The sequence below is a fragment of the Balaenoptera physalus genome (assembly GCF_965194825.1).
Source record: "Balaenoptera physalus genome assembly, chromosome: 3".
NCBI lineage: Eukaryota > Metazoa > Chordata > Mammalia > Artiodactyla > Balaenopteridae > Balaenoptera > Balaenoptera physalus.
In genome coordinates this window covers 71,243,633-71,266,222 of record NC_138890.1, presented here as the reverse complement: position 1 = coordinate 71,266,222, position 22,590 = coordinate 71,243,633, and the positions used below count along the sequence as shown (strand labels likewise).

Below are 22,590 nucleotides of genomic sequence, written 5' to 3'. Positions count from 1 at the left end.
TTTGCACTGCTGTAGTAAATGTAGACTGGACAATCACTTGGGACAGCAACCTGGCAGTATTCTGCATCTTTGAAAAGTGTGGATATCCTGAGACATTCCATTCTTAAGTGTATACCACAGAGAAATTTTACGCATGTGAGGAAGGCTATGTGAAGTCTCATAGCACTATCATTTCTTACAGTGAAAAGGAAATTAAAGTAACTTCAACAGCCATTAATCACATTATTGAAAATTGTGGCATAATCATGCAGTGGAATTCCATATAGTGGTGAAAAGGTACTATACATATCAATGAGGATAAACCTCAGACAGAAATGTTAAGGAAAATAGCAAGTTAAAATAAGAACATGAGTAATATGAAGATATTGTAAATGTTTAAAAATATGTAACTTAAAAATTCATACATATATATGCCTAGATAATGGAATATATAGTAAAAATACAAGGAGATCTTGAAAAGCACACATTGGGTGCTTGATGTGTATTTGTGAAGTTTATTTTCTTAAGCTGAGTGGTGGATACATGATTATTTATTACTTTATTCGCTTTTGTATGTGAAATATATAAATATTTCAAACGGAATGCTACCCCTGGTCATCAGGTTGTTTCTAGTGGGTAAATCTTGCTTGCTTTTGTGCAGTTTATAGGAATACTTTGATAACTACTCTATGTATTTAATAAATGTTATGAAGGAAATGAAAATATTTACTTACAGCAATGGTTCTTAACTTCAGCCTGCATCAGAATCACGTGGTGGACTTGCTAAAACACAGACTGCTGGGCCCCATCTTTACAGTGATTCAGTAGGTCTAGGGTGAGGCCCAAGAATTCGCATTTCTAACAGGTTTCCCGGTGATCACGCTGCTGCTGCTGGTCCAGTCCAGGCACTACACTTTGAGAACCACTGCCCTCGAGGTTTTCTGCGGTATAAATGATGATATCGTAAATTGGCCGAGCGTTAGGAACCATCCTCCTTATTCATTCTCCTCTGCCTAACATACTCACCCCCGAGGGTCATGACAGTTTCACCAGCGTGGGGCAAAGGGTGCATGCATAGAACAGTGTCATTTTGAGACTGCCCTGTAAACCTGGCAAGTGCTATTCCCTTTACAAAGATACCCAGGAGATGGTTTATTCCAGTGGCAGAGCTGTCTGAGGAACTGTTTAAAATATCCTTACAGATAGGTGAATTGCCTCTTTAGAACTAATCACTGAAATTTTAGTGTAAGTTGCCACTGAGTGTACTTCTCTTTCCTTCAAACCTTCTCGAAACCTGTTACATAAAGTGGCAAATGCCTTTATATCTGTTAGAGGTTTATAATCTTTGTCAAAATAGGTTTTTGGACATTGATTTCTTTATACAGTGACTTATTTTATAGTTCTAGAGGTGCTGTTTTAGATGGGTTTGTTTTACTATACTTTACATTCTGACTTTTCATTTCTTTGTCCCTTCATTTGTCTAGTTATTAGTTATAATCATAAGCATTTATTTAGAGATTCACTGTTTTAAGGAGAGGTAGTCTTGTCAATAACTTGCTTATGGAGCCCTTTGGCAGTAATACATTAACACTGCTAACTTCTTTGTTTAAATGGATTTTTCTTTTCCTTTCTTTTCTTTTCTTTTTTTTTAAAGGCAGGAGCCACTTGATTGTCAATCCAATTTTAAACATTCATTTTAAATTAGCAAAAAACTCTTGTTTTTACAAATTCAGATTACATCATGATGCCCTTTAAATCAAGTAGATCTCATTTAGTCTTAGTGTAGCTATAACTACCTTTTTTCCTGAGCAAAGCTAGTCTAGAATTATCCTGTAATATATGCTGAGTATTTCTGAAACCTTTCCTCTTCTTCATTAGCCACATTTTGAGGTAAACAGCAATTTTTTTTTTAATTTTCTAAACAAAAAGTAGACCGAAATAACATTGCCAATAAGAATATTTAAAATATAAATTATACCCAAGTCCTGTAGCCCCTTTCCAAATATATATACACACATATATATAATGCCATGATATTAAATTAACTAATGATAATTTAAAGCCATCACTATTAGCTCAACTTTAAAAACTAACCATCTAGAACATGAAGCCAAAACTCGGCACTTTCGTCAGTGATTCTTTTTTTTTTCAGCCAATATTTTATTATAAACATTTCCATTGTCATCAACATTCTTTAATTAATGTAACGTTTAATGACTATTTTTAATGGATTTAGCATAATATGCTAAAGCAATTTTTTTTAACATCTTTATTGGAGTATAATTGCTTTACAATGGTGTGTTAGTTTCTGCTTTATAACAAAGTGAATCAGCTATACGTACACATATATCCCCATATCTCCTCCCTCTTGCATCTCCCTCCCACCCTCCCTATCACACCCCTGTAGGTGGTCACAAACCACCGAGCTGATCTCCCTGTGCTATGCGGCTGCTTCCCACTAGCTATCTGTTTTACGTTTGGTAGTGTATATATGTCCATGCCACTCTCTCACTTCGTCCCAGCTTACCCTTCCCCCTCCCTGTGTCATCAGGTCCATTCTCTACATCTGTGTCTTTATTCCTGTCCTGCCCCTAGGTTCTTCAGAACCTTTTTTTTTTTTTTTGATTCCATATATATGTGTTAGCATACGGTATTTGTTTTTCTCTTTCTGACTTACTTCACTCTGTATGACAGACTCTAGGTCCATCCACCTCACTACAAATAACTCAATTTCGTTTCTTTTTATGGCTGAGTAATATTCCATTGTATATATATGCCACATCTTCTTTATCCATTCATCTGTCGATGGACACTTAGGTTGCTTCCACGTCCTGGCTATTGTAAATAGAGCTGCAGCGAACATTGTGGTACTTGACTCTTTCTGAATTATGGTTTTCTCAGGGTATATGCCCAGTAGTGGGATTGCTGGGACGTATGGTAGTTCTATTTTTAGTTTTTTAAGGAACCTCCATACTGTTCTGCATAGTGGCTGTATCAGTTTACATTCCCACCAACAGTGCAAGAGGGTTCCCTTTTCTCCACACCCTCTCCAGCATTTAATGTTTGTAGATTTTTTAATGATGGCCATTCTGACCGGTGTGAGGTGATACCTGATTGTAGTTTTGATTTGCATTTCTCTAATTATTAGTGATGTTGAGCATCCTTTCATGTGTTTGTTGGTAATCTGTATATCTTCTTTGGAGAAATGTCTATTTAGGTCTTCTGCCCATTTTTGGATTGGGTTGTTTGTTTTTTTGATATGGAGCCACATGAGCTGCTTATAAATTTTGGAAATTAATCCTTTGTCAGTTGTTTCGTTTGCAAATATTTTCTCCCATTCTGAGGGTGGTCTTTTCGTCTTGTTTATGGTTTCCTTTGCTGTGCAAAAGCTTTTAAGTTTCATTAGATCCCATTTGTTTATTTTTGTTTTTATTTCCATTCCTCTAGGAGGTGGGTCAAAAAGGATCTTGTTGTGATTTATGTCAGAGTGTTCTGTCTGTGTTTCCCTCTAAGAGTTTTATAGTGTCTGGCCTTACATTTAGGTCTTTAGTCCATTTTGAGTTTATTTTTGTGTATGGTGTTAGGGAGTGTTCTGTATTCATTCTTTTACATGTAGCTGTCCAGTTTTCCCAGCACCATTTATTGAAGAGGCTGTCTTTTCTCCATTGTATATTCTTGCCTCTTTTATCAAAGATAAGGTGACCATATGTGCGTGGGTTTATCTCGGGGCTTTCTATCCTGTTCCATTGATCTATATTTCTGTTTTTGTGCCAGTACCATACTGTCTTGATTACTGTAGCTTTGTAGTATAGTCTGAAGTCAGGGAGCCTGATTCCTCCAGCTCCGTTTTTCTTTCTCAAGATTGCTTTGGCTATTCGGGATGTTTTATGTTTCCATACAAATTGTGGAATTTCTTGTTCTAGTTCTGTGAAAAATGCCATTGGTAGTTTGATGGGGATTGCATTGAATCTGTAGATTGCTTTGGGCAGTAGAGTCATTTTCACAATGTTGATTCTTCCAATCCAAGAACGTGGTATATCTCTCCATCTGTTTGTCTTGTCTTTAATTTCTTTCATCAGTGTCTTATAGTTTTCTGCATACAGGTCTTTTGTCTTCTTAGGTACGTTTATTCCTAGGTATTTTATTCTTTTTGTTGCAGTGGTAAATGGGAGTGTTTCCTGAATTTCTCTTTCAGATTTTTCATCATTAGTGTATAGGAATGCTAGAGGTTTCTGTGCATTAATTTTGTATTCTGCTACTTTACCAAATTCATTGATTAGTTCTAGTAGTTTTCTGGTAGCATCTTTAGGATTCTCTATATATAGTATCATGTCCTCTGCAAACAGTGACAGTTTTGCTTCTTCTTTTTCGACTTGGATTCCTTTTATTTCTTTTTCTTCTCTGATTGCTGTGGCTAAAACTTCCAAAGCTGTGTTGAATAATAATGGTAAGAGTGGACAACCTTGTCTTGTTCCTGATCTTAGAGGAAATGCTTTCAGTTTTTCGCCATTGAGAACGATGTTGGCTGGGGTTTGTCATATATGGCTTTTATTATGTTGAGGTAAGTTCCCTCTATGCCTACTTTCTGGATGGTTTTTACCATAAATAGGTGTTGAATTTTGTTGAAAGCTCTTTTTGCATCTATTGAGATGATCATAGTGTTTTTATCCTTCAGTTCGTTAATATGGTTTATCACATTGATTGATTTGCGTATATTGAAGAATCCTTGCATTCCTGGGATAAATCCCACTTGATCATGGTGTATGATCCTTTATTGTGCTGTTGGATTCTGTTTGCTAGTATTTTGTTGAGGATTTTTGCAACCTTTTTCATCAGTGATATTGGCCTGTAGTTTTCTTTCTTTGTGACATCTTTGTCTGGTTTTGGTATCAGGGTGATGGTGGCCTCGTAGAATGAGTTTGGGAATGTTCCTCCCTCTGCTTACATTTTGGAAGAGTTTGAGAAGGAGAGGTTTTAGCTTTCTCTAAATATTTGATAGAATTCGCCTGTGAAGCTATCTGGTCCTGGGCTTTTGCTTGTTGGAAGATTTTTAATCACAGTCTCAATTTCAGTGCTTGTTAGTGGTCTGTTTATATTTTCTATTTCTTCCTGGTTCAGTCTTGGAAGGCTCTGCTTTTCTAAGAATTTTTCCATTTCTTCCAGGTTTTCCATTTTATTGGCATATAGTTGCTTGTAGTAATCTCTCATGATCCTTTGTATTTTTGCAGTGTCAGTTGTTACTTTTCCTTTTTCATTTCTAGTTCTATTGATTTGAGTCTTCTCCCTGTTTTTCTTGTTGAGTCTGGCTAATGGTTTATCAATTTTGTTTATCTTCTCAAAGAACCAGCTTTTAGTTTTATTGATCTTTGCTGTTGTTTCCTTCATTTCTTGTTAGTGATTCTTAAATATGAATCTCATGGCAGTACTTAACTAAATTAGGTAACCATGATGTTTGGAAATGTTTTTATGTAATAGTCATGACAGAAATAAAAAGCCACATACTATTGGGGAAAGAGTTGTTCTTTCTGCTACAGTAAAAATGGTTATGATGATACACAGAAAAATATTATAACAAACTAAATGCCTTTCTTGTCAGCAAGTTCTGGTGGAAGATTCACAGAAAACATTGCTCACGATTCAAAAAAACAACACGGTGAGAATGTTTTGATTGAAACTGAAGCTATTTGTAATAAGCTTCAGATGACTGCATTTTGCTATATCAGTTTCAATTATGGCAGTCCATGAAGAACTGATTTTCTGTGAGCCAAAAGGAATATGTTCCAGAGAAGACATATTTTCAGTAATGTTATTTCTTTAAAACACATGATGTTTTATGGAAACTGAAAACATTACTTCTAACTGAATAGGTACTTTGATTAGAATTTACAAAGGATTTAGGATGACTGATAGATGTGAAATTTCTTTACTCAGTCATTCAAGGGAAAGTTATTACGATAATGAAGTTGAAAACAGAAGTGCACAGAGTACCTCAGAATGTTACTGTTAATTTTACAAAAATAAAACCTTTTAATTATAATAAGATTGTGACCAAAGTTTGTGATGAGAAAGGGTGTAACTCTGACAGTGTTTTGTACCATCAAGAAGTTGCTGGTCATCTTGTAGCTTACTTCATTAAAAAACAATAAAACTTGAAGATATTTCTTGGTTTTCTTTTACCAAAAAACACAAAAAAAATCAAAATTATGTTGTGTGGTTAGTGGCTACCTTGCTATGTAACAGTTTTTAAAATAAAAATAAATATTCTTTATCTGTCTCCTGAGGGCAAAGCGTTATTTATAGTAGAGTGGAAAAAATAATCTTATTTTTTGAAAGAAACTTGTGCATGGATAGAACATTTTGAAAATGAATGTAAACTTTACATGGTTAGGCTTATTTCTTGTGTTCCCTAATTGTCCAGAGTCTTTATGACAGTGTCTGGCACATGGTCAGCACTTGGTAAGTATTTGAATTAATTTAATCTTTCACAAAAAATGATTTAAGTATATCACCTATAAAAACTTAAGTATGACCTCATGACATAAAATATTAATTCAAAATGGATCTAAGATCTAAATATAAGGGCTAAAACCATAAAGTTCTTCAAAGAAAACATAGAGGTAAATCTTCATGACCTTGAATTTGGCAATGGATTCTTAGATATGGCACCAAAAGCACAAGCAACAAAACAAAAAAGTAAACAAATTCGACTTCATCACATTTAAAAACTTTTGTGCATCTAAGGACATTATCAAGAAAGTGAAAAGACAATCTACAGAATGGAAGAAAATCTTTTTACATCATATATCTGATAAGGTTTAATATTCAAAACATACGTAGAATTCCTAAAGCAGCAACAAAAAGACAGACAACCCAATTAAAAAATGGGCTAATAACTTGAATAAACATTTCTCCAAAGAAATAAAGATAACTAATAAGCACATGAAAAAATGCTCAGTATCATTAATCATTAGAGCAATGCAAATCAAAGCTACAGTGAGACACCATTTTACACTACTAGCATGTGTGTAATTAAGTAAACAAACAAACAGGAACTAACAAGTGTTGCTGAGGATGTGGAGAAATTGGAACCTTTGCCTTGCTGGTGGGAGTGTGAAATGATGCAGCTGCTGTGGGAGACAGCTTAGTGGTTCCTCAAAAGTCTAAACAAGGAATTACTGTATATCCAGCAAGTCTACTCCTAGGCATATACCCAACGAAATTAAAAGCTGGGAGTCACACAGATATTTGTAGGCCAGTGTTTGTTGCAGCATTATTCACAGTAGCCAAAAGATAGAAACAACCTAAGCATGTATCAACAGATGAATGGATAGACAAAATGTGGTATACACATAGAATGGAATATTATTCAGCCATAGAAAGGAAAGCAGTTCTAATAGATGCTGTAACATGGATGAACCTGGAAGACATTATGCTAAATGAAATAAGCCAGACACAAGGGACAAATATTGTGTGATTCCATTTATAGGAAATACGTAGGATAAGCAAACTCATAGAGACAAAAGTAGATTAGGTGTTATCAGGGCCTGGAGGGAGGAAGGAATGGGTAGTTATTACTTAGTGTTTACAGAATTTCTGTTTAGGGTGATGAGAAACTTTTGGAAATAGATAGTGGGGTTGGTTGTACAACACTGTGAATGTAATTAATGCCATTGAATTGTACATCTTAAAATGGCTAAAATGGCAAACTGTTTTATTTATCTTTTACCATAATAAAAAAAATCTTATGTCTGTACCCAACCTTGGGAATAGAATTTTTAGTGTGTTTTAAAATATTACGAAAGAGGACTTCCCTGGTGGCGCAGTGGTTAAGAATCCGCCTGCCAGTGCAGGGGACGTAGGTTCAGGCCCTGGTCCGGGAAGATCACACATGCTGCAGAGCAACTAAGCCCGTGAGCCACAATTACTGAGCCTGCGCTCTAGAGCCCGCGAGCCACAACTACTGAGCCCGCGTGCCACAACTACTGAAGCCCACGCGCCTAGAGCCCACACTCTGCAACAAGAGAAGCCACCGCAGTGAGAAGCCTGTGCATCACAATTAAGAGTAGTCCCCACTCGCTGCAACTAAAGAAAGCCCGTGCACAGCAACAAAGATCCAATGCAGCCAAAAATTAATTAATTAATTAATTTTTAAAAAATTACAAAAGAAGAAATTAATTGGATCTGGGAGCATATTTGTATAAGCATATTGAATTGCAACTCTACCTGAAGTTGCAAGAAAAAATTGATGGAATTCTGAACTGTAGCCAACAACGCATGTATTCAATTTGGACTTCTGCTTCTAGGTTTTAATGGCAAAATATGTAACTGGGAATACCACTGTATTGTTATGATTTTTATGAAAGGTTAAGTATATTCCATCATCTTTCCCTTACTAAAAATGAAAATTCTGATAAATCATAAAAGTACAAAATATACATTTAGAACTTTTCAAGTGTTTAATTTTATCTTCTGTTTTTGTGTATGTTTAATCATAAGTAATATGATTAATGTATATATAATTTATAAATATGCATGCATTGGATGCTCAACTATTTTTGCTGATAAGGGTACACAATTTTATAATGTTTAGGGACTTCCCTGGTGGCACAGTGGTTAAGAATACACCTGCTAATGCAGGGGATACGGGTTTGATCCCTGGTCTGGGGAGATCCCACATGCCGTGGAGCAACTAAGCCCATGTGCCACAACTACTGAGCCTGTGCTCTAGAGCCCGCGAGCCACAACTACTAAAACCCACGCGCCTAGAGCCCGTGCTCCACAACAAGAGAAGCCACCGCAGTGAGAAGCCCCCACACCCCAACGAAGAGTAGCCCCTGCTCGCTGCAACTAGAGGAAGCCCGTGCATAGGAACGAAGACTCAACACAGCCAAAAATAAATAAATAAAATAAATAAATAAATTTATAAAAACACATTAAAAATAAAAATGTTTAGAGGCTGTCCATTTAGGATATTGTCATTTAAAAAGCATTTTGTGAATGGCATATCTTTAAAGTTGTATTTTTTCTGTGTTTTAGGCTGCTGGTCTTGGGCGTATGAAACCAAACACACTTGTCCTAGGATTTAAGAAAGATTGGTTGCAAGCAGATATGAGGGATGTGGATATGTATATAAACTTATTTCAGTAAGTATCCTTTTAATTCAGTAACTTAGTTGATTCAGAAAATATTAATTTTGAAAGCTTGCACTGGTTTTTGAAGTCTGTTTCTCATATAGTCTCTTCTAGTAGAAGCAGAAGAATGAAAATAATCATTTGGAAGTTATTTACATTTCTTTTTTTAAAATGCACTTATATGTTTGCTTTTCCACCCCCTTGAAGTACTAAATTCTGAGTTTACTATTCACTTTTCAGTGGTATTTCCAATGATGTTTATAAGACAGCTTAGTTTTGATTTACATCACTTTAATTTCCTTCTTACAGGTTGTCTAATGAGTTCTTATCCTTTTGTTACTTTGTCTTTCTGATTTTAATCTATCCATGTTATTAAGTTTTGGATACGTATCTGTTTAATCTATTACAAAGGTGTTTTGGAACTGAGTTATTTAATAAAAAGAATAAAATTTCTTTCTATTTTTGTCATATTTTGTTTTTAATCTTGAAAAGTACTTTTTCTAGTATTCCTAGTATTTATTTAGCAAATCTCTTTATCTCATTCACACTGTTTTATAGAGGATAAGGATTCCCTCTTAGTACATCATACTTGATTAAAGAGTAGTCTTTTTCTTGTCATAGATGCTGATGAAATAGAACTGTTCACTCCTTATAAAGTATTTCTTTATAAAAATTGTCATTTTTTAAAAAAAATTTATATTTGTCAAAATAACTCTAGTACCAGATTCAAATCCTATTTCTCTGAGAATTTTTATCTGTTTATCCTTAACTCACTGGAGTTATTTCCCTTCCTGGAGCTCCTATTGTATCTATTGGTAGAACCATATAATTATTTGCCTGTATAACATATAATGCTTTTGTTTTCATAGCTTCCTTGATACATCTTTGTGGAAGTAACCAGAGCTCATACTTTACTTTCATAAATCTCTTTGTATTCATTAGTAAAATATACGATAGTTAAGATTTCCCAAGTAATTGTTAAATGGTTTTTAGTAAAATTCAAGCTCTGCTGGTTTGTCAGAGGTTGTGACTGGTCTTTGGCTTTGGGTTTGTTAACTTTTTCGTAAACAGCACTTCATTCTCCCTTTCTAATTCTGTAGTCTGTACTTTGTATGCATGGGATTAGGGAAAGAAGGAGACTGTGAAAGAAAGACTACATCATGTGGGCCTTGAGCCGAAGAGTATGCTTTTTCTCTTTGAAGATGTAAGACCAGTGAGATGGAGTAATTATCCTAGAAAATAGAAAAAGTGACATTTTTGCAAATAATTCATTCATTATTAGTTGTAGTTTGTCATAATGGGAGCACTGAAAGAAAGGAGTCTTTTCTGACACTGATCTTTTAGGAACTAAAGTAAATGTTTGCTCTGAGAGTCCAGTATTAATCCAAGTATTATATGTCAAGCAGCAGTTTAAAGATAGGTAAAATATTGCTCTCTGGTTTCTGGAACCATAGACGTTGATGGCTATTTTAAAGCAGTGATACTGCTTACTCTTTTATCTTGTGACACTTATGTTCTGGTTGTGATTTTAAATACCTTGAACAGCTGAGGTATACTTTATTTACTATGTATGTATTAACAGTATGGAGGGTCTGAAACTGTAAATCAACTTCTATAGCTTAAAGAAATTAGATTATAGAAATTTCCATACCTTATAGCAAAAACATTTAGCTCTTTTAGTCTGAAGTAGACTAAGAGCTATATTCACTGGCTATTCTTTAAGGAAATTGATTTTGATTCAATTACTTTATTAACTATTTTTTAAAATACTTGTAGTTATTTCTTCTCTAATAGTTAATTAGATCTTTCACAGTACAGCAGAGGAAGGTTAACATGTCTATTAATTTTTTCTCCAGTGACTCTCTCTTGACCTTGGTTAAAATTCAACAGAAAAATCAGGCCAAAATTGTCTCCCTGTGATTTAAAACAACAATGACAAAAGACCTTTTACAATGACATATTATACCATGAACACATTCTTCTATTTATCAATAGGAGCAAAAACTTGATCATTTTATTAGTTTTTAGCTTTTTCTTTTTATATGCCTAGCTGTAGGTTAATGTATCATTTTTATATGCATATAATGAATATTGATTACTTGTATAATTAAAAATAATAATTAAGGATAAAATCTAAGCCTGTTGCCACTCCAGGGAACAACCTTAAGTTTTTTGGTTTTTTAAAAAATTTATTTATTTATTTATTTATTTTATGGTTGTGTTGGGTCTTCGTTTCTGTGCGAGGGCTTTCTCTAGTTGCGGCAAGTGGGGGCCACTCTTCATCGCGGTGCGCGGGCCTCTCACTATCGCGGCCTCTCTTGTTGCGGAGCACGGGCTCCAGACGCGCAGGCTCAGCAATTGTGGCTCACAGGCCTTGTCGCTCCGCGGCATGTGGGATCTTCCCAGACCAGGGCTCGAACCCGTGTCCCCTGCATTGGCAGGCAGATTCTCAACCACTGCGCCACCAGGGAAGCCCCCAACCTGAAGTTTTACAATTGGAAATTCTTTCAGTAGATTTAAGAACTTAGGTCTACATGATTTATGATCTTAACTAAAGTTTCTGGAATTTAAGTCTGGTTTGAGAGTTGTCTTCAAGGTTTTAATGTATTTTACCTGTGTATAAGATGTTCCTGTTCGTGTTTTAAAAAATTAAAAGGGCATGTGAATACATGTCCGCAAATGCATATATAACCTTCGGACTACTTTTTAAACCTGTTTTGTAAAAATTTTTGAATTACTTGAAAAGCACCCTTCTTTCATAAATGATAAGTGATCCCTTCATATTCTACAACCTGCTCTCATTCTCAGAACCTGTCTTCTTTGTCTTCATGTATTTCTCTTGGCTTTAAAGGTATAAGCCTAAATTAACTATGATGGGATTATTGAAAGTTGTTTTTCCATAATTTTGGTCTGTTTCTGATAGATAAAACTACAGTTGCTGCTTTAAACAGCTGCTGTAGGTAGAATATCACTACTATAAAGATCTACACTTAAGTAGATTTTAGCGGTATTACAGAAAAGGGGAAAAGGAATGGTGTAGGATTTGAAACTAACATATGGATGTCACTAATTTTTAAAGCATATTATAAGAATCAGATACTTAAAGCTGAAAGTTAATTTAGAGATCATCTACTATTGCCTTCATTTTATAGAGAAGGAGACAGACAGAAATTTTTGTGATTTAAAAAATTTTTTTATTATTTTTTTCTTGCTACAGTGACGCCTTTGATATACAATACGGAGTAGTAGTTATCCGCCTAAAAGAGGGTCTGGATATATCTCATCTTCAAGGACAAGGTAAATCTTGTTTGAAATACATTTTTTATCTTAAAAATATAAATTACTTTGTTAGAAAATTATATATAATTCTACAAATTCTTTAATAATTTTAATATTTACCATCTAATATGTGTCATATACTTATTGTATGGCATTTAAAGATCAGATCTGATTGGCTCTACCAAAGTTTGTATTTTCTCTTTGTACCAACCTGAATGGTGGCTAGTAATTATTAATAGAATAAAATTCAATTCAAATCCTAAGTTTAAGTGAAACAAACATTAGTTATGATTGTAGTTTGGCCAAAGTTATAAAAATACATGATAAATAAAATAATCAGAGGAAAACATTTTAGACATTTTCATGTTTATGGAAGATATACTTTGTACATAGAGGCATATTAATAATGAAAAACTAAACTTTGTTATATCATTTACTCTTTCTTCAGAAAAGACTCTATAAGTATATTTTTTAACTTTATCATTTTGAAATAATTATAGATTCACAAAAATTTGTGTACCCTTCCTCCAGTTTCCCCCACTGGTAGCATCATATCTATAGTTCTTTATCAAAACCAGGAAATTGACATTGGGACAATTTACATACCTTATTTCAGATTTCACCAGTTTTACATACACGTGTGTGTACAAATGTGCACACAAGCACATGTATGTGGTTCTGTTTCACTTGTCACATATGTTGTTTCATGTAAGATACAGAGCTGTTCCATCACCACAAAGGTCTCCCTTGTGCTACTGCATTATAGCTTCCATTCATACTCTTTCCCTGTTCTCTAACCCCTGACACCCACTAATCTCCTCTCAAACTATATAATTTTTTAAGCTTTTAAAAAATTTTTTTTCATTAAGCTTAAAACCTATTAAAGTATACTTAGCGCTTTTGCCAACTTTATAAAAACTATGGAAAATTCCATACCCTCTAATGATTTCCTGGTAGCTTAAAAAATACTGTAAGTTTAAGAAAATTTGCATACCTAATATTTTATCCTTATCAGTTAATTAACCAGGTCATCAAAATTAGCTAAGGCTAAATAGCTGAGAGGCATATAATGAACTTTCGTCATCTGGTCATGTGTTTAAACTGTTCTAATCCTCCCACTCCCTCCACCACTTTAAGGGTATTATACATTTCTGAAAGGAATGCTTTGAGGTCTTTATCCATGTAACACAAAAGTATGGCCTGCTGAAAATGCATTTTCTTACTCTGGATTAGGCCTTGCAAAATACTATTTATTATGCTTGTTATGCTCTAACAGTAATTTTGGTTTAGGATACCTGTTAACTCTGCATAATTATTGGTAGTGTTCCCTTTCACTCTCAAAAACATCACAGTTTGGCTAATAAATGATATACTCTGTAATTTACTGAGATTTAAATGTGATTGGAAGTTCAAGAAAATATTTTCAAGTGTTTATAATCATAAGAATTGTTTTGAAAGCCTCCTTATTCATCATTAAGATTTGGAGACAGGAATTTGCTTTAGCACAGGGCTTAAGAGCATAGGCTGTAGAGTCAGATATGCTTTAAAAATTCCAGCTTTTTCTCTTAGTAGTTTTGTAGCTGGGGCAAATTTGTTGACTTCCAAGCCTCAGTTTCCTCATCTTTATTCATAGGGCTATTGTGAAGATACTGCCTGTGAAGCTCTTAGCATAGTGCTGGCACCGAGGCTTACATACTTTCTATTGTTATTTCTCTTAATATACACATATTAGTGATGAGGATTATGGATAGAAGATCAATTTCATATTATGTTTGTCTTTATGATAAATCTTTTTTATTGTGGAAGCTAAATGTTTACTAACTCCTTCCCAAAAAACAGAAAATGAAGAAAGTGATTTAAAAATAGAGATGGCACTTTCACCATGAGCTTAGGAAAGAACTCTATCCCCTAGTTTTGGCTCTATAGTCATGGGTATAATTTTTCACTCTTGTCTGTCATCTTATATGTAATGAACATTTGTCACATTCTACATTTTTTACATGTGTAAATGACTTTTAGAGTAGAGTTGATTCACATTTTATACATCATTCTTTTGTCTACCAGATTCTTATGTTCTGTACATCTTACTCATTACTGATTCCCCATCACCTAATTCAAATGTCTGACAGTTAGTTGTGGCTAAAGATATTTAGTTGAATAGTCATTTCAAAATTGATTGTCACATTTGTTTATAATAAGAAATTATTCATTATAAACTTACCATTATCATTATAAACTTTGCTTAAAATTGTCATTTAATTGATATTATACCATGATGCCCTCTTTGGTTAAAAGATTCAGATAACATTTTGAATACTTTATGTCTACAGAAGAATTACTGTCATCACAAGAGAAATCTCCTGGTGTCAAGGATGTGGTACTAAGTGTGGAGTATAGTAAAAAACCAGATTTAGATACTTCTAAACCATCTAGTGAAAAATCCATTACACATAAAGGTAATTTTTATTCAAACAAGATATTTTATTAATGGTAATGTTTTAATTTTGGAAGAAATAGTTTTTATTATATGGCATGTCTTACAAAGTAACCAGTTCTCAAATGTGTATTGTTCATTTCTAGTTGCTCAGGTAAAATTTATGCCTTTCAAAAATGGCTACAAATGATTAATTATTTTTAAGGTATTAAGTAGATCACAGAACAGAAACCATGCCAGTTAATTAAATACTAATATGCTCTTGTATGTTTTTATTTATACTTAATTTTAATTTGAAGCATTGATTAATCTGAACTTGGAAAGAAACATGGTAGTTTTGGAGTAATGTGTGTATAGCATATGATAACACTGAAAAGAATGAGGTTTATAAAATTAGTTTACATAATTTTTTTGGTAAATCAAGATACTTCAATACCAGGGGTTTTGTTTATGTGCTGAGATACTCAGAATATTTTTACATCTACTGTACCTGGTATTGTTCAGGTAAAACAATGTAGTAAAAAATCAAGTGCAATTTTATTCCTCAATTTAATCTCCTCCCAAGAAATGAGCAATTTACGTTTGGCTGCTGAACTGTTGGGCCATAATTACAGACATAAATACTCCTGGTGGCTAATGTGGTTTAAGCCACAAAAAGATTTCCAAATCTCCTGAGACTTTGGGATAATTTCATCCACAAATCTCTATGTCATGTTTATGAGAAGGAAAGAGGAATGACTTCCAAATCTCACTCTCCCACCCTCACTCTCCTACCTCTGTTCAGTCTAGTATCTCCATCTGTCCTACTCCCAGCTGACATGCAACAAGAAAAATCTGCACTGTAAATCATCAAACCGTATCATACTTTTGCTTCCTGTAAAATAATTACCATTCTTTTTCTGAAATTGATAACCTTGGATAACTCCTATCTCTGAAATCTCTTCTAGATTATTTAGAAGCATTAATGTTGCTTTTTCTTTCCTCCTTATTTACCTTGTTTGCTTAGAGTAGTGGTAGTTGAGAAGTTAGTTGAGACCCACTTTCCATATCAGTTCTTTGCTGGCTTGATTGTAATTTTTTTTTTTCTATTTCACCTCAAAATTCTATAAACTGGTTCTGATAACTCTTCTTATGTTCCTGCATTTATTTTTAGTTTGTGGTATACATTCTTTCATTTCCTCTTATTTGTTGTTGTTGTCCTTTTCTCTTGCCTAAAACAGATCCTTTCTTTACGGAATTAATAGGTAAAACTGTGATAGGAGGAGAAGAAGTAATATATTTATCAGGCATCTACTGTTCCTCTTACATTGTAGTAGATGTTATCCATTCATTAGCTCATTAATGTATGTCACAATCTTATGAAGTCTATTTTTATAGAGTAGGGAACTGGGTCAGTACATTTCTACTCATCTTTTTATTATAAAAGTGTAAATGCCTTTAACTTAGTTTAAATCATTTTTCAGTGTCAAGATTTCCTTGACATTTCTAAGCTCTTTGAAATGAATACAGAATGTCCATAGTTATATTTATAAATGTTTTTTATTATCATTAAAGATAGATAATATCAAACATCTACTTTATATGAACAATAATATTTAATACTATTAAATTAAATGTAATAATTGAAATGTTTCTTGTTCCATAACAGGCATAAAAATTAGCATTCAAAAAAAGCATTTATTTTATTTTGTGTTTATTTTCTATTTAGCCAATTATTTTCAAAATTAGTATAGAAAATATAGGAAAGTTTATATAATTTTAAACGTCTTCAGAATTATAAACATTCTGGTATCGTTATTATATTCGGTACGTCTGTCTTATTGAGGCATGCAGTATGCAGAGGGACAGAAAGAGTACCCTTTGAATATGTGTTTTGTGCTAGGCACTGAGCTGTGTGCATTAATGCTTGCAATATAACAACCTTAAGAGGTAGGTATTGTTCACCCTTTTAACAAAAGAGGAAAGTGAGGAGTTAAGTAACTAGCTTAAGGTCACACAGCTAGAAGAAGGGTTAGAGGTAATCTTGGAATGCTGGAAGTCTGACTCAGAGCCCACTGCAGTGTACTCTTTCCTGTCCAAGTTGGGAGTTTTATGTGCCTTAAACAAATAGTACAGCTTAGAATATGAAAAAAATTTCAGATTAGGAAAACTATTAACCCTAGGAAATATTTATAGATATGTAAATATAAATGGACCGACATATGCTATATACATGCATATACACACACGTGTATATATGTGTATATATATACATATACATATGTGTATATATATAAATTTATGTATTTGAAAAATCACTCCTGTATAACCTGGCATTTTATATAAACCAAAAGACTCTTGTCTCTGATCAAACTCCTAAATATTTCAAGTGGTGATTAATTTTTACAAATACCAAATATCTATTAAGTGTTTCTAAAATTACTTGTCAGTCATTTGCACAGTGATGCAATGGCATGTTTGAAATTTATGTATTACTTGCAACATCAGTTTTATAATATCATATTTCTACTCTATAAGCCAGAGAAACTGATTTCAAGTATGAAAGTTTAAAAGTTTAAAAATTCTAAAGTTTTTGTCAGTTTTACAGGAATGAAATTTAGGGGTGGGTGTTACTCAGTAGCCCTGCTGGAGGAGTCTAAAATATGTTTGCTTTTTCAAATCCTGAACACTCAGTGTAGAAAATATCTTCAGTCTTAATTATTTTTCACACTGTTTTTTCATACTGTGTTTTATTTATAAATGTGTTCTAGTTACATTTTCATTATTTTATTATTAAGAAGGCAATTAACTTATATTTTGTGTTTTTTAAACATAATCTAGATGAGGAAGAGGATGGCAAGACTCCAACTCAACCACTGTTGAAAAAAGGCAGGCATTTTTCATCATTTTATTTTAATCCTTTTTCTCATACTGTTAATTCTTTAACTCCAGTCTTATTATTTTCTTTCTTTACCTTGGTTTTTATTTCCATGGTGAGGTGATGTTACAGATTTTTATTAAATGCAGATTAGAAAAATTATCATTAGGCCAACTAAAGCATTAAATTATCCCAGGAAAAGGTGATATATCAAAGACAAATTCTTTTAAATCAAAGACAAATTCTTTTAAATCATGGTAGTATTTCAGAAATATTCAAATCCTGAAAGTCAGTATTTTAATTTTTAAATTTAAACTGCATGGTTTAGATGATAAGTAGAGACACTGAGATAGGTTTATTTACAGTGTCACTTGCATTCTTTACCATCAGTTGTACCCAGCCAAGTCCTTAATTTTGATACTAATATATTTCTCATTTCAAAAATTACAATATTTCTCACAGTCCTGCTGCGTTTGGGAGATACAGTCATGTCAACGTACATGAATTTTATGAGAAGGAGATAGAGGTGAGAGTTATGGAGCAGTGTGGTTTGGTAGCCATATTATTTCATCATGCAAAATCATTCGTCATGTTTTGCGTACATCATGGCAGCATGAAAAGTGAATGATAGACATTCTACAAAAGTGATCAGACTTCCTTCTGTGGATTTATGCTTTTAAAATTTGGTGTAGGGATTTCATTGTAGTCATTTGCTTGCTCACAGAGTCAGTGCTGATTTTTTTTTTCTTCCTTTGTAATTCCTGGGGATACATAATGGGAACTCCCTTGATAAATTGTTCTTTAGACCTACAGTAGATGGGTGCCCTTCCTAGGAGTTCCCACAGTCTTTCTGTGGTTCAAAGAAAGATGTGGTGGTTATATGGCTTTAGAATTGGGCCTCACATATTGAGGGGACAAAAGTTAGGTAAAGATGAGGGAGCTTTTCCTTAGACTGAGAGGTTTCATTGTGATAACTGCATGATTGTATTGATATGTCTCCCATTTCTTTCTGTCTTTTATATTACAGATAACAACGTTACATTTAAAATTTTTTTTGAGCTTTAAATTATTGAGAAACCAGATTACAAAAGAAATTATGTTCATGGAACGGGCATAAGCTTAATTTGCCCAGTTAGCCTGAAACAGCTTTTCAAAAATCAAAATCTAGCGATCATAATTTTCTTTAGTAGTTTTTATGATTCTCTTTCATTCAGAATGCTTCAAAATATTAGAAATTAGGCAAGATAATTTGGATGAGTTTAGGTATTGTACAGATATTATTTATCTGTAACCATTTTAAAAGTATATTTAAATTGTAAACAACTATAACCTTATGATTGATGTCATATATACAACTATCTACATTATAAACATTTGAATATACAAAAGTTAGGGAATTATGGGAATTTAGCAAAATATACTTTAATATTTACCTCCTCCCTAATATCTTATTTTTCTGCTTGATCCTTCAGAATCCAAAGGCCCTGCTGTGCCTTTAAATGTAGCTGACCAAAAGCTTCTTGAAGCCAGTACACAGTTTCAGAAAAAACAGGGAAAGAACACTATTGATGTCTGGTGGCTTTTTGATGATGGAGGTAAGGTTGCTAACACATGTTTTTAAGAAGTTTAAATTTTCTGAAGTTGTGGGGGTAGTACTAGGAAATGGTGTATACTCTTCATTGACCCCATTCCCGTTAAGCCAGGTCCCCCAAAGCAACAGGATTAGTTCCAGAATCAGGCATCACACTTCGTTGTCCTGTCCCTTCAATATCCTTCAATTTGAAAGTTGCTCAGTCCTTCCTTGAGCTTCATGACTTTAACATTGTTTTTTAGATATTACAGACCATTTTGTAGAATGTCACTTGATTTGGAGTGCTGTCTAATGATTCATCATAATTAGTTTCTGTGGGTAGAAATATCACAGAAGTGATGCTGTGCCCTTCTGTCTGTGTCTTATCACGTGGCACATAGTGTTGATTTGTCTCATCACTGGTGAAGGTAGCTTTGACCATTGAGTAAGGTGGTTTTCCCCAGGTTTATATACCGAAAAGTTATCATTACCCCCTTTTATGATTATATTTGGGGCATGGGGAGTTAGTTACTTTGAGACTATGCACATATACCATCGTTACTGCTATTTTTGGCACCATCTTTAGCATCCATTGATATTTCTGCCTGAATTTATTCTTGCTGTTACTATTGTTGTGGTGTGTTTGTGGTTTCCAAATGATGATTTTTCCAATCCCATCATTTCTTCATTTATTAGTTGGTGTTTAAATATAAAGAGGAGCTTTCTATTTACTTCTACGTGGACTTATGGATTCCTGTTTTATTCAGTGGATTGTGATTTTTTCATTCTCATAGTTTGTTTTGATGTTGTCCCAGATTTGGCCAGCAGTATCCTCTTTAGGATAACTTCTGTGTCCATTTGTCATGTCCCAATCATTCTTTATTTTCTGATAAAATAAGACGTTCCAGGCTCAGTTTTGTACTTTACCTACACCAACACTTGAATCACCCTTTATCCAAAGAGGCTTGATTCCTTTTAGTGGAGAATGGTATTTAGAAACAAAGGTCAGGGCATTAGATATGCCCGTTTCTACTAGGGTGTCACTGCTCCCAGGCCCTGTTAGTGGACAGATGTAGGAAACACACACACACACACACACACACACACACTTATTTGTATATACAGGTATAGATTGAAACCACTTCCACTGCAACACTGCAGGGTTCACTCCAGCTTCTCCCTTTTTATGTTTCTCATTCCATTGAGAAACATGGCTCCCGTTAGCTTCAGTGAATACTCTCTTTTCCTCAGTCCTGATATAACCAGTCTCCCTACCCTGCCAGGCCACTATCCCATTTCTTTGCCTTCCTCACATGGGCCCTGACTCCACTGGGCCTCCCTCCTTATTCAGGCCTGCCAAGTGGCTTTTTGACTGAATTATTAAGGAAGGACTGAAAGAACAATTTTGTTTCATACTGAGTTATAATAAAGGTGTTTTTAGCAACTAACTTGAATTAAAAGTTCTTAATTGAGAAATTAGTGTTTTAATAAGGGATTTGTTATATTTTTATGATTCAGGTTTGACCTTATTGATACCTTATCTTCTGACTACCAAGAAAAAGTGGAAAGATTGTAAGATCAGAGTATTCATTGGTGGAAAAATAAACAGAATAGACCATGACCGGAGAGCGTAAGTCTGTTTTAAATTGATGGGCATTTATCTAGTAGTATTTCATTATTTCAATATAGATTTGATAGGGATAACAATTAGACAACACAGAAAATGTCATGTTGCTCTGTTCTGTAGTGAAGCTGAAAAGTCTAGTTAAACAAGTAAAACCTCATTCTCTTTAATTTAGTCTTAACATTTAAGTTTAGATTCTTGGTTTTACTTATATGTAATATTTTTTAATATATTGACATTTTAGAAAATCTTTATTAAATACTTCCAGCATCAAAGTGTTAAGCAGCCTTTTTTAAAAAAAAAATCAGGGTAAAAAATACGCATAAGTGATATTCGTATATGTGTTATATTTTGTAGACTTCTAGACAACAGAAATGCAGGATGGCATTGTCCATTTTCTTATTTCTGTCTGTCCTGTCACAATTCTAGTTCTGGTTTCATTGCTTCTCTAAGTACACTGTGTCTCATCTCTGAACATTTTGTAATATATCGTGCATATTGCTCCCAATTTCACGTTTAGAAAGCAAAGCTTTGATCATGTGATGCCTCTGCCCCAAATATTTTTAACTTCTTCTCTGTTACACACCATAGAGAGTCTAGGCGACAGGGCCCTTTACAATCTGTCCTCCTGTTTCCTTTCTGCTATATCTCCTGTTCCCCCAAATACGCTTTATGCTTCAGTTTACATTTCTGCATCTGCTCTAAACAAACATATGATTTCAGACTTTTACTTCTTTGCCTGCTCTCGTCTGTCTACTACAAATAGTTCTTCACTTGCCTCCCTTCTCTGTTAAAATAACTCCATTCTTTAAAACCCCAGTACTTATTGTCACCTTCCTCATAACGCCTTCCCTGTTTCTTTCTAGTTGTTACATTCCCTTCCTGAAACATGATATACTTGATACCAATCATTACATTCTGAGGCTTGAATTATATTTATTTTCTTATCTTAGATTTGAGTTTTGTGGGTCCTACAACACATATTAGGCACTTAGTAGATTTACACTGGAGTTGAGCTAAGTGTTTATACATTTCAAATCATGAATTATGCAAGAAATACTAGTAATTTAAAAGTTAAACCTATAGCTTGTTTGTTTTCTGTTATCTTAATTTAGAAAACTCATTTTATTAAAAATAAAATCCTGTTTTGTTAATTGCTTTTCCTGTATGTGTGTTTCAACTTTTTTGTTGTTACCACCAAAGTTTAATTGCCAACTCTGCCTCCAAAAAGGTATTTATTTACTGAAAAATTATAGGCTTATTGGAGCTCCTTTTCATCATGTTTGTCCCAGTTTAAAAAAAAAAAAAAAAAAGCTGTGAACTTAATCTGCCATCAGTTATAGCTTCAGTTTTGCCCCCGAAAAGTCAGAGTTGGACCTTGAAATATGCATTCTTCGTGGATAGAAGAATAATCCAAAAATAATTTTTAAATAACTGTGTACTAGTCTTTACTGAAATACATATACTTACCAATATAATTTGACTAAAATTAACTTTAAAAAAACTAGTTGCCATTCAAATTTCATTATTAATGTCTTGCTCTGTCCATTCATTATTGGATACTAAGGAGAGATTCAGAGAAAGTAAAAGAATACAAGACAAGTTTCTACTCAGAATTTAGATGTCTACTTTGTGAATGAACAGTAACTCATTTAGATGTCTACTTTGTAAGTTAATTCAGATGGACTCTGTTTAGTACCTGGTAGACTTTTCCTA

At 33.7% G+C, this 22,590-nt stretch overlaps 1 protein-coding gene across 2 annotated transcripts in view; it reads left to right on the top strand.

The window, feature by feature from the left end:
• The window catches only part of SLC12A2 (solute carrier family 12 member 2), a 109,703-nt gene that overhangs the window by 78,431 nt on the left and 8,682 nt on the right, over positions 1-22,590 (top strand). Inside the window, exons 18-23 of one of the 2 annotated variants that reach the window (XM_082457830.1) lie at positions 9,016-9,122; positions 12,328-12,407; positions 14,720-14,845; positions 17,644-17,691; positions 19,153-19,275; positions 20,769-20,880. In XM_082457830.1, coding sequence (XP_082313956.1) covers positions 9,016-9,122; positions 12,328-12,407; positions 14,720-14,845; positions 17,644-17,691; positions 19,153-19,275; positions 20,769-20,880 — 596 coding nt within the window. The remainder of the gene's footprint in view (positions 1-9,015; positions 9,123-12,327; positions 12,408-14,719; positions 14,846-17,643; positions 17,692-19,152; positions 19,276-20,768; positions 20,881-22,590) is intronic. The other variant, XM_082457831.1, reaches the window with a different exon arrangement.